The sequence below is a fragment of the Epinephelus moara genome, chromosome 5 (genome assembly GCF_006386435.1).
Source record: "Epinephelus moara isolate mb chromosome 5, YSFRI_EMoa_1.0, whole genome shotgun sequence".
NCBI lineage: Eukaryota > Metazoa > Chordata > Actinopteri > Perciformes > Serranidae > Epinephelus > Epinephelus moara.
In genome coordinates, this window is record NC_065510.1 from 38012550 (window position 1) to 38024774 (window position 12225).

The 12225-nt window shown below is 40.8% G+C and overlaps 1 protein-coding gene across 1 annotated transcript; it reads left to right on the forward strand.

Annotated features, from left to right (window-relative positions):
* Positions 1-11991, forward strand: utp6 (UTP6 small subunit processome component). Its single transcript, XM_050044925.1, has 19 exons — positions 1-255; positions 689-773; positions 864-905; positions 1086-1178; positions 1378-1425; positions 1517-1580; positions 1668-1786; positions 2001-2078; positions 2195-2276; positions 4506-4587; positions 4692-4870; positions 5660-5739; positions 5842-5919; positions 6692-6871; positions 9265-9345; positions 10114-10223; positions 10410-10476; positions 10742-10814; positions 11372-11991. The coding sequence occupies exons 1-19, from the start codon at positions 164-166 to the stop codon at positions 11524-11526; spliced, it is 1788 nt and encodes a 595-aa protein (XP_049900882.1). The 5' UTR covers positions 1-163; the 3' UTR covers positions 11527-11991.
* Positions 11992-12225: the final 234 nt, after the last annotated feature.

Below are 12225 nucleotides of genomic sequence, written 5' to 3' on the forward strand. Positions count from 1 at the left end.
CGGAACCGGAAGTGCGGCGAATCATAACTTCCACACATGTGTGGGGGAGAAAGATGCCTCATTGCTTATAGTCAAATTATATTCTAATAAAAGGTCGACATAAATAACTCTAATTCAACTAAACAAAAGTCGGACCTGAACCCGTTACGTGTGCGCGGACAAGATGGCGGAGATCGTTCAGCATCGCATCGAGGAGAGAATCCCTGAGCTGGAGCAGCTGGAGAGAGTGGGACTGTTCACCAAGAAAGAAGTCAAGTAAGACGACATGTCACTTACCGAGGGTTTCCAGTTGTGTTCATCCAACAGAAAAACACATCAATATACAAAGGGCATCATTTTGATAAGATCGTGCTGCCGCCCACCTGAGAAATGTGTTTGTGGGCAACAGTCCACAGTAATGTGGAGAGATGACAGAGAGAAAAATCTTCTTACTCTGTAGTTGACCACACTAGTGCAGAGGAAATATTGGTGGATTTAAACCCTAAAATACACATGGCGTGTACAGTAAAGTGACATGACAGAATCAAATCCTGGAGCTGCTCCACAGGTGCTGAGTAGTGAAATAACATAGCCAAAATAGGACACTGTAGTCTAAATAAAGATTGTGAAACCCTTTTGAGCTACATTTTTTGTAAGGAAGGTGCCATATAAATAAAGATTATTATTATTATTATTGTTGTTGTTTCAGATCCATAATCAAGAGAGCCACAGCTCTGGAATACAAGCTCCACAGGCTGATTGTAAACAAAGACGACTTCATTGCATACATCCAGGTAGGATGCCTTTACTGTCATCATTGTAAAACAAAGGAGAAATTAAAGTTGTTTTTAAAACACTAACGTCAAAATTGTTTTTGATTCTAGTATGAAATCAACATTTTAGAGCTCGTTAAGAAGAGAAGAGCGGTAAGTGGTGTGTTTTTGGATTTATGTAGTGTTAATGTTCACTTCAGATAGGATTCATTTTAAGGTAGACATTTTTTTGAAATTTTCGTGTTGAGCTTTTTTAACACAAATTCAAAAGAAATTAATTTACTTTCACATAATCATCACAATGTTTGAGTGTGTCTAACTTTGCTTTGGCAGCACATACATTACCAGTTCAAAAGAGAGGAGATTGAGTACCCCATCATCCATAGAATAAACAGTGTCTTCAGAAGAGCAACAAAAAAATGGAAGGTAATGTCACCATCACAATTCTTTAAAATCATTAGACTATTATTCGCGTTCATTTATTATGTTATTCGCTTATTTTTCCATCACTATTTACTTTAAAATCAAATATGTAGCCCAATGTGATACAATTTATAGTTAGTTTAAACTGGCTGAATCATTGTAAGCATAACTGAGTGAACACTCGTGTCTTCTTTTGTCACAGGATGATGTGCAGCTGTGGCTCTCACATGTTGCTTTCTGTAAGAAATGGGTACGTGATCTCATTATTTGCTTTAAGTACAACTCAGACCAAATGCGGCATCTTCTCATGCTAAAAATAATCGTCTCCTTTCTCTCATCAGGCCACCAAAGGCCAGATCAGTAAGGTGTTCTCAGCCATGCTTGCTATACACCCCGACAAACCAGGTACAGAGGGTTGTGTTTTACAGTCTGTTGTAACAAAGCAATTATTATCTGTCATTAATAGTGACCATGTGCTTCTCTGTCTTTAAGCCCTGTGGATCATGGCAGCCAAGAGTGAGCTGGAGGATAGAAGTTCCTCTGAAAGTGCCAGACACCTGTTTCTGAGGGCTCTGCGCTTCCACCCAAACAACAAGAAAGTCTACCAGGAGGTAACAGAAGCTAAATATATGTTGTTGTTTTTTATCCAAGGTTATTGCCTCTATTTTTAAACAATGAAAACCTGTACAGAGAGATGTTGTTCACTGGTGTGCTTGAGTGAAATATAGTGACAAGAGTCAGTAGCTGCTGTTGAAAGAGTGATGCACGTGCACGTGTATTTGTCAGATATTCCTACCTTACTATCTCCCATGACTTCTGTGTCAGTATTTTCGTATGGAGCTGCTGCATTGTGAGAAACTGAGGAAGCAGAGGGAGGAGCTGGAGAAAGCCGAGATGGACCTGGTTAGTGTGTCACAAATTGACAATGGAAAAAAGAATAGTCAACATATACACACACACACACACACACACACACACAGAAGCTCTCACTTTAACACTCTGCTCTTCACTCCTACCAGGGGGAATATGAGTTTTCTCCAGAGATCCTGAGTGGCAAACTGGCTGAGGTTGTGTACAGAGATGCTACAGGGAAAATCAAAGGTAAGTCTTAAAGTGATGCATTTTATCTCCTCATTTAAACAAGAATTTAGTCAGTTAATGTTTATTTTGAGTTTTGAGTAAGAAAACTGATGCTGTGAAGAAGGCCTACATTGTCAAATCTTTTTTTTTTTGCACTTGGCAAGTATGTCACACAAAACGCCTCATTAAACCACAAACTAGATATCGATTCTAAAAATTTGTAACAGTTTCAGTACTAATATTCCGAAGTATCGATACACCAGTGCCAGCTGCGCTTTGTCGCTGTCTCTTATTGTTATCATGCACTACAGTCATTCTGCTGTTCTCCGCTACTAACCATAAAAGAAAAGTTGCCATTGTCATGTTACATCTTTGTTTTTTTATCTTTCAGTAAAGCTTTTACATTTTAGGCCCTATGTCAGTTTTCCCCTGTGGTATCTAAATGTTATTGAATGTGTTAGAAAGTCCAGTATCGTCACAACACTAAGACAGGTTAGCCGTTTCCCTCATTTTCATTGTTTTATGCTAAGCTAAACTACACAGCTGCTGGTCGTAGGTTAATATTTATGATACAGATATTGTCAAGTCATGTCAATTTTATTTATAGAGCCCAATGTGACAGATTTGCCTCAATCTGTACAGCATACGACACCCTCTGTCCTTAGACTCTCGGTAAGGTAAGGGTAAAACTCCCCCTTAAAAAAGGGGGGAAACCCTTGAGTGGTATCTTTTCATCAAACTCTTGCCAAAAAGCAGATAAGCGTTCTTCCCAAAATGTCCAACTATTCCTTTAGCAGCAGAAACTCCCAGATCTGGGGCCTCATTTATAAAAGAGTGCTTAGGATTCATACTAAAAGTTGACGTGTGGCCAAAAGCTGAAAATGGCATGCGCCAAAAAATAATCTGATTTATAAAACCGTGCGCACGCACACTTGCACGCAATGTTCTCTTTTTTCACCCAGATCTGCCTCATATTCCGCCCTCTACACGCCCTAGTTCAACCATAAATGGTCATGCAAATCACCTCATGAATGCGATCTGCATATAAATAAGCCGGCATGCGAGTGTTGTGTGAGTCATGGCGACGGGTGAGAAACGAACCAAAAAACGGAATTTCTCTGAGACTGAGCTAGAGACCCTTTAACGGGAGGTGGAGGACTGAAGAAAGATTTTATTTGGTGGCCACAGCAGCGGGATCACTAATAAAAGAAAGCGAAAAACAAGTGGCAACACATCAGCGCTGCTGATGTTGTCAGCTATGTCTGTGGGACTGCACGACAGTGACAGAACAAAAAAAAAGTGGTCTGATCTAAAGGTAGACCAAATATTTCTACTCATTTACCAACATGTAGTTAATGTGTTGCTTTTAAATTTGAGGATGTTTGACATTGATGTGCGACATAAAGAATCACTAAAGGTGGAGGCAAAAAGGAGTATGTGCCAGTGCCATCTTGCGCAATTACGCACGAGGGTCACCGCAGTATTTATATGTTTATGGCAATTAGTCTGATCAGACACCCGGCCTGAATTACAGCATGAACCAGTGGTATCCCGGTCCCAAAATACAACGTGTAATTTGAAATACAATTCAAAGATGAAAGTGTAATAGGCAAACACGTTTCTTCATGCCGGTTTTGTCATGAACAGCACATGTCTAAGTAGGGCTGATGAAATGAGTGTAACGGTTGTGCTTAATGGCTGTATTTCGAGACATGATAAATGCACTGGAAATATTTAGCTAAATATATTCCTTGCAGTCGCGCCATCCTCTCCCCCTCCTGTGCTCACAGAGTGGACAATGAGACGTTAGAGGCAGTGCGGATTAAATACGTATTTAGAAAGAATTTCAGTTCAGGATTTGAGTTGGATTTTACAACGTTTTTATGAAACAATTATCACTCACTCCAAGCGCAAAATAAGGCTGCTGGATTTAATTTCAATGATAACGTGGATCTAAGGTGGATATAGCGTGACATTAAATGTGTGTGAGACATCAATAAAAATCTCCACTTCTCCACCTCGCCGTCTGCGTCGCCACTTCCCAGTGTCTTCCAAAATGTGCGCACGCATGACTCAGAGTTTGCTTACAGGTGCACACATTCTCCCGCCAAGTTTATTTTTATAAATCACAACCTTTGCGTGGTAAGTGGCGTATGCCACTTTCAAGCCCTGTTTTGTGCGTAAGCAAGCTTTATAAATGAGGCCCCTGGTCACTTCATGTCTTATGTCACTGATCTTTTTGTCCCACAGAGGCCGAGTTTGTCGTCTCACTTTTGAACATAGCAGCTATCTTTGACTTCACCAAAGAACTCCAGGACTTCATCCTGCAAGAGTAAGTCACCACATAGCTCACCCACACTCACACGCATTCCTGAACTCAAACAGAACTCCATCACTAAGCATGAACATGCCCACTCCCCCACCCTCGTATCGCAGCCTACAGGCGAACTACACAGAAGACAGCTTGACGTGGGATTTCATGGCTAAGAGGGAGCTGGAGGCTCCGGGGGCAGGGGAGGAGCTGCACACAGCCAAAGGCCGGGCCTCAGATATCAACCGCAGAGAGGAGCGCTGCTGCCAGGTGTATGAGGAGGGAGTCAAGAGCCTTGACACGGGTAGGTGCTCATACACACACACACACAGAGCAAATAGACACGGTAGTTGGGCTACTTTCCAAACGGCATGATCACCTGTAGAGACTGAAGCTTGATGGATTGTTATAATCAACATTTTACAACAGGGATCTGTGGATTTTATGACGTATAGAACTTAGCTAAAGTATTAAAAGCAGTAAAAATTAAAATTACAGTGAAGGTTTTATGACTATACAGTGACACATTTCTTCCCACTGCCTGTGCTTTAGAATGAGGAGATATTTAGTTTTAAAATATGAAAAACTTACATTTTGTTGCAGTGTGGTCGAAGCTATATTACCTAACCAAATTTATTTCATTTCAGTTATTAATTTACTTCCCTTAATTTATTGTGGACATACTGTCAATGTCATCTCCATTGTTGAATTTGCCGCAAGTTTGGTTTTGTTACTTTTTTTGGTCAAAAAGTCAGATCCAGGAAGCTTAAAAAGTTTTAAACATCTTAAAGGGACAGTTCACCCCAAAATCAAAAATATATATTTTTCCTCTTACCTGTAGTGCTGTGTGTCAGCCTAGATTGTTTTGGTGTGAATTGTCAAGTGTTGGGAGATACCGGCCGAAGAAATGTCTGCCTTCTCTCTAATATGATTAAACTACGTAGATGGCGCTTGACTTGTGGTGCTCAAATTTTTATTTAGGGGTCAGCTGTCACTTTAAATTTGCCCCTCTGAAATCTACGGATGTCTTGTATTAATTCCCTGCCAACTTGATGTGTCAGTATAGTAACCCTTTCTGTTACCTGCGCTCTAGAGCCCATGTGGACTTGCTATGCAGCCTTCTGCCTGGAAAGGCTGAAGAGGAAGACCAACGTCCAAGAGCTGAAGGAAAAGGTAAGTGACCGTCCACTGAAAACTCTCAGTGGCTTCAGTGTTTTGGGAGGTGGGTGTTGAAGGGGTAAATCCTGACAGGCGTGTGTGTTGTCCGTGTCACAGAGGCAGGAGAGGCTGCTGGGAGTGCTGCAGCGCGCCCACGACTCCTCACTGCTGAAGGAGGATTATTATAAGAACTGGGTAAGATAATGGCTTCATTAAATGTGCAAATGGAATCATAGGGGCCCTTAAGCCGTAATGGTTCAGTCTCCATTCATTTGCATAATGACTTGTCAAATGTCTGCTCACAAAAAGCATTTCTTTGCTTGCATTAGTTAAGCTTTAGTTTGAGTTTAAGTTGAAGTTTTTTAGTGCTGGTCAAAGTCTTGGGAGGCCAACAAGCATCTCTTTGTCAGTCTCAGTCTGCTCCTCAAAATGCACGTAACTGTACCGTGCTCAAAACATAAGGTGTGATCTGAAGCTGGTTATCAGTAGTCACTTGAAAACCCTGGCATAACAAAATGAAACCAGGCTGCTGTCTCCAGTGATGTCCAAGCTCCGAAACAGCTGATGAGAATAAAATGTTTGAAAAGAGGATGTCCTGGTGGCCTTGTGGTTAAAGGCTCATACTATGCAGCCATCTTGGTTTTGACTCTAGCCAAGGACCTTTTTATGCCCCACATTTCCTGTTACTCTCTATTGTTTACCATCTAATTAAGGCATTAAAGATGTCCATAAAATAACACAGAGCAGCCTCTTGCTGCCAAAATCATGTTACAAAAACTGTGTCGAATAAACAAGTTACTTATGAGTCAGTGTGACTGTTATTTACAAGTCCTATTTAACTTTTAATATGGCAGCGTGAACCTAAATAAGTCAGATAAGCAGAGCTGAAGTAATAATAAAAAAAAAAGATGGAAAATGGAGGGAATCTGCTCCTGATTTAACTTTCTCTTTGATTGTCAAATAAAAGTTGCAGACCCTGCTCTCATCCGGAGATACTGAGGGAGCGGCCAGCGTTGCTATGGCAGCAACGCAGCGCTACAGCCAATCAGTATCAGTGTGGAGCCTGAGTCTGCAGACACTGATGCAGCTGGGGAGTGAAGACGTGGGCAGGCTATTCCAGGAGGCTCTCACACACGTTAGTCCCAAGGTACACAGAATACACACACACACACACACACACACCCTCAACATAATTTGTTCTCAACCACATCAAGTTTGGTAATCTTCTCTGCTTACACTGAGCACATACACCACATCAGTCGTGCCCACTGTACTAGTATAATTGTTCTCTTAGGCGAGTGGAGGCACTTGGACACACACACAGACGGACACACACACACACACACACACACTAGCCACCAGCACTGCTGTATAAGTGGGCCATCTCCTTGGCCCAATTACCCTCTATTTCATTTTATTAAATTTCCTCAAATGGCTTCCTCTGTCCCTTCTATACATGAGGAGAGCTGAAGATGTATAAAAAAAGACCTAATTTAAGCAGGCACTTAAAGGAATACTTCACCCACAAAATGACCGTTTGTATCAGTTACCCTGTGATACCTTGAATTAGTAAAGAAAACTTTGTGTTTCTCGCATGCCTCCACAGTGAATGAGAAATCCAAAAACTGAGAAAATTCTTAATGAATTGAAGTCATATTGGGAGCTGCGTTTAACAACAGCAAAACTCTCACAACTTGTGCAGTATAAAACCTATGAAAACCTTACTATTTAAAACGTTTTTATATAAAAAGTCTAATGTGCGGATGAGTAGTGCACCTGGGCAAGCATGTGGGTTTGAACTCTGTTGAATGGAATTCACAAGCAGAGTTCAAATGCACGCACTTGCCTGGGCGCATTACTTGCAAGTTATTAAAATAGTTAGGTTTAGTGAAAATGCATGTTTGGGAAGTACTGAGCAAACAACTGGATAAATGAGACTTGGATTATACCGTACGAGTTGTGTGAGAGTTTGTAAACAGATGCTTTGATTTAGTTTTGCTGCAGTTAAACGTGACTCCCCTTTACTTTAATTTATCAAGAATATTCACCGTTTTCAGATTCTTTGTTCACCGTGGAGGCGAGAATTCACGAATTCAAGGTAACACAGGGAGAGTAATTGATATTCAAATGGTCATTTTGTGGGAGAAGTATTCCTTTAAGCAACCTTCAGTTATAAACGCAACATGAGATGTGTAATTTGTGTCATTATTCACAGTCAGAATCACATCAGCTCAATTTAACTTGACAGGTAAATGAGCAGGATTACTGTTGAACTCTGCACTCTAAATATAATTATAAGCTTTGGATGCAAAGTGAACTAGAAATCCCTCAGATATTTGGAGGTAGTCACAGTCATCATCATTAAGCTAGCTTAGATGATTTTCTCATGTTGTTACCTAATATCTGAACTTTTATATGAAACTAAAAAAACGGTAAGCAACAGTTTTCTCTCCTTAGATTTGTGTTGCTTTAAATAATCACTACACGAGGTACTCACTACACATAAACTTGGATCCAATACAAGATTTAAAAAAGATATTTGATACCTCTTTGCATACCATGGTAAAAAGAGAATAAGTCCTTGGCACACACAATAGGAAAAAAGAATATTTTTAGAAAATAACAACCTGCGCACAGTGCTGCTACAGAAAAAGTCACTGAACACACGGCCTCTAGTTATGTGGTGGGTCCATTGTTAGAGAGAATGCTGTAACAGCCACAGGTTGAGTTCATTTTCTCTTGTGCAGCTTTTGGTTAAAAATCTCGTTGTGGATCTGTTTTCTTTTGGGGGGTTTTTTCCAGCTTTGTTACTTTCGATACTATCAAATGTACAGTTAATGGAGATCAGATCATTTTAAATACATGGTGTCAAACAAAGCAACAAAGTACTGATACTTTTCACAGCCTTAGCTCTGGCATCCTTCACATAGCTGCACTGTACATCACAGTAATGTAGGATGCTGTGTGTCTGTGGATACTCATGCTCTGAATCAGTCACAGGCCTTTACAGTAATGCGTAGAAAGCTGGTGATTGTTTCACAAGACTGTGGCCCTGAGAAGTAGCTGTGTGAGGAGGATTACTACATGCTGCTCATTAGGCAAAGTCTTTTCTCTGGAGATAAACACTCTTCTTAAGCGTTGGGAAACAGTATAAACCCTCAGGGTATGTCGAACAATAAAATGTTTCCATAACTGCAGGCACAGAAGGTGAGATAAATGAATGTAGTCCAGCATGATGTTTTATTCTCATGGACTTTCTAAAGGCATATTGACCTGTTGGAGGAACTGCTAGCTTAGAACAGAAGAAGGCGTCACTCAGGTGCTAAGCTAGGATTTATTACTAATTTTAAAGTGTCTGCATATAGTGGGACAACATTGTAGCTTAGTCTTTGAGAATGGGTCTGGTTTAAGCTTGGCTTATTTGGACGAAAAGAAGATGAAGATATTAAACGACACTGGCATCACTGACCTCCACCCAGTGCTACAGGAAGCAAGTGGACTACCTGCTGAGCTAAAATCCTCTCTGTCTTGTCTTGACAGGAGAGTCTACCACTTTGGCAGCTGCAGATCCAGTGGAGCGTGGCCAACCAGAGTCCGGAAGAGACGGAAGCTGTCTTCAAGGTAGTACACCTGAATCCACCACATGCAGTTTCAGTCAGCTACTGCACAGTGAAACATTCAGCACATAGTTTACACTGGAACGTTTTTTGGCTTGGCTGGAGAAGTAGTTCTTAGTAGCTTTGATTGTAGAAAACTGGTGATGTCATTTGGAGCCAGAGTCTGGGCAGTAGTTTTTCGGGAAGTGGAGCTGCGGTATTGAGTTCCTTCCATCCGTACAACTGCCCCACCCAATCGCGAGCAGCTCCATTGATTGCTAGCAAATCGTCAATCATACTATCAATCATGACGTCACTGCCACTTTTGATAGCATCGATAACTAACTAAATCCAAATTTATCTGAAATATTAACACTTGAACATACATCAGCATGATAAGAATTGACAGAAACCATCTGACAAAAATTTTAATGGTACTTCTGTCTTTTAGTTTGGCCCATGTCCCATGTGCTAACACAGAGGAGGGGCGGGGTTTTAATGACGTATACTGCAGTCAGCCACCAGAGGGTGATAAAGATGTTCTGATTTCACTTTTAAGGGGCTGTCACGTCATCCATCTTTCAGTCATTGTGAAAACCTTTGCAGAAATCCCATAATCTTTCTGGTCAGTAATATGAAGTACTGTGTAGAGATAAACTGAAATCAGAAAAAGCAGGTTTTGTCAATGCTTCCAGGCGAATAACTATAGATGAATAACCCCTTACGACTGCAGTGTTTTGGCCTCCAAAATGAGACTGTCTTGCAGACGGTTTGTTCTCTTGTTTGTTCCCAGAGAGGTCTGATGTCTGCAGTAGCGGCTGTTGCCATGGAGATGAAAGAGAGCTTCCTTGATTGGTCGTACTGCACCGGAGGCTACAAGAAAGCTAGAAGGACCTTTACAAGGTAAAAACTAATCACTTTGTCTGCCGATGTTGTCGTTAATTTAAGTGATAAATACGACAAAACAGAATGCAAATTTAATGGGTCCCAGAACACTGTGGCAAAATGCAAAAATAAACTCCAGAGAAGTCTATCCTGTGACAAACCTGTGGATTTTAAGCTAGGAAAACTTTTTTTTCCCTTCTGTAGCTTACAGGAAAACCGTCCCTTGTCCAAGGCCTTTTTCACCAAAATGATTGAGATCGAGAAGGAACAGGTATGTATAGCCACTGCGTGTATTTAATATGTGAAAGCTCTAATGTAACTGCATCTCAGTCTTTAGATTTAAGGTGGAGAACAGATAATCTTGATAATAGTTTGGACTCTGAACTGCCGTTTGATTGACACATTGTTACAGCTGTTTCAGAAGACTTTTATCTCTGCCAGAAAGAAGAAACAGATGGTGGACTTTGATATTATTTGTATTACTGATGAGGTGAGACAATCCTGAATAGTGATAACAACGTTGTTTGTTCTTCCAGGAGACTCTGAAGATGAACAATCTAAGGGACTACTATGAGAGGGCCCTGCAGGAGTTTGGTACCTCAGACGATGGTGAGCAAAAAATGCCTTAAAGGAATACTTCATCCCCCCCAAATGAATTTGAATTTTTTTTTCTCTCGTCTCCATGGTAAACAGAGAATCCAGAAACGCAAAAAATTCTTGATGAAGTAAGTCATAGGGGTCCACATTTAACAGTGAAACTTTATCGAAACATCCATTTGTCACATAAGTCAACCGAAGCCAGACTGTAAAAACAGTAATTTTTACTAGCTAAAAATGGGAGCTGCTGGTCTACCGCTGCCTTGTTCAGATAGTTAGTTTGTGTTATTCTGTGACGTTGGTGCTTTAAAAGGTCAGTTTGGATTCATCAAAGTCTCACAATAACGCAAACAAACTACCAATTGAGGTAGCACTAGCCTAGCAGCTTGTGTGTTCACCGAGGTAAAATTACTGTTTTTTTCAATGGAGTTTGGCTTTGTCGAGAGCACAGGTAAGTTTCACTTTTTGTTCAGTTCCCCGTCAGAAAGGGCCGTGTGTTTAGGAAGTACTGAGCATATGACCACCTTTTTCGCTTAAAATATTTTCTGTTGTTTTTTATTTCCATGAAGATCTGTGGCTGCAGTACATCCAGGAGGAGCTGGGACCCCTCGGACAGCCAGAGAACTGTGGCAAGATTCACTGGAGAGCCATGAAGTTTCTGGAGGGGGAGAGCGTGGAGAGGTTCACTTCCAAGTATACTCTGATTCAGACTGGCCACTTATGAAGGATCCGGGTAGTGTAGATCGAGGCCTTTAAGTTTAGATAACGACAGCCAGTGTTCAACAGCTGAGTAGAGGTTTATCAGCTGAATAAGCAGCACATGTTTCAGAGCAGGTGTTCATCTTGGTCTTGTTGAAGTCTGGTGCTGTGCCCATCCATGAATTGCCGGTATTGCAGTTTCTGAAGTTTGCGGTCCATCAGGAAAAGGCCTGTCGATTCTTCTTCAAAGGTTTCAGCGGTGTTGGAGGAAATGTTCTTGATTGAGCCACCTCTGATGTTTGCAGTTTCAAGCCGTCATATTTTACAGCTGTAATTCACAACTTTTTATTTTCAGTTACAGCAGTTCGTGCTGCATTTGATACCAGACTGATTTTGGGAACATGTATTGTAAGGATGTCCAATTTGATTGAATTCCACATTTATTTGTCAAACTTTGATGCTGTTATAATATTAAAACATTCTTTCATTCTGGTGCGATCTCTGTTGTGGTCCCTCTGACACAGTGACATAACAGATACACACAAAAAAAAAACACAGCACACACTTTTTTCTAAACTCCAGAATTACACGAATTACACAATAGTTTTCAATAACCCACTCTTTTAAAAAGGTTCTTGGCAGGTAAGTGAAGTTAATTTAAATTACTGTGGCAATAAATATCCTTTATCCTCTAAAATTCTCAGTTCACACGTCGATCCAGTGC

Bases quoted from the DNA above. Each gene is read 5' to 3' on its own strand.
- utp6 (XM_050044925.1), top strand. From the start codon at position 164: ATGGCGGAGATCGTTCAGCATCGCATCGAGGAGAGAATCCCTGAGCTG. The intron at 1,581-1,667 runs GTACAGAGGGTT...TCTGTCTTTAAG, and splicing joins TATACACCCCGACAAACCAG to CCCTGTGGATCATGGCAGCC. The intron at 2,079-2,194 runs GTTAGTGTGTCA...CACTCCTACCAG, and splicing joins AGAAAGCCGAGATGGACCTG to GGGGAATATGAGTTTTCTCC.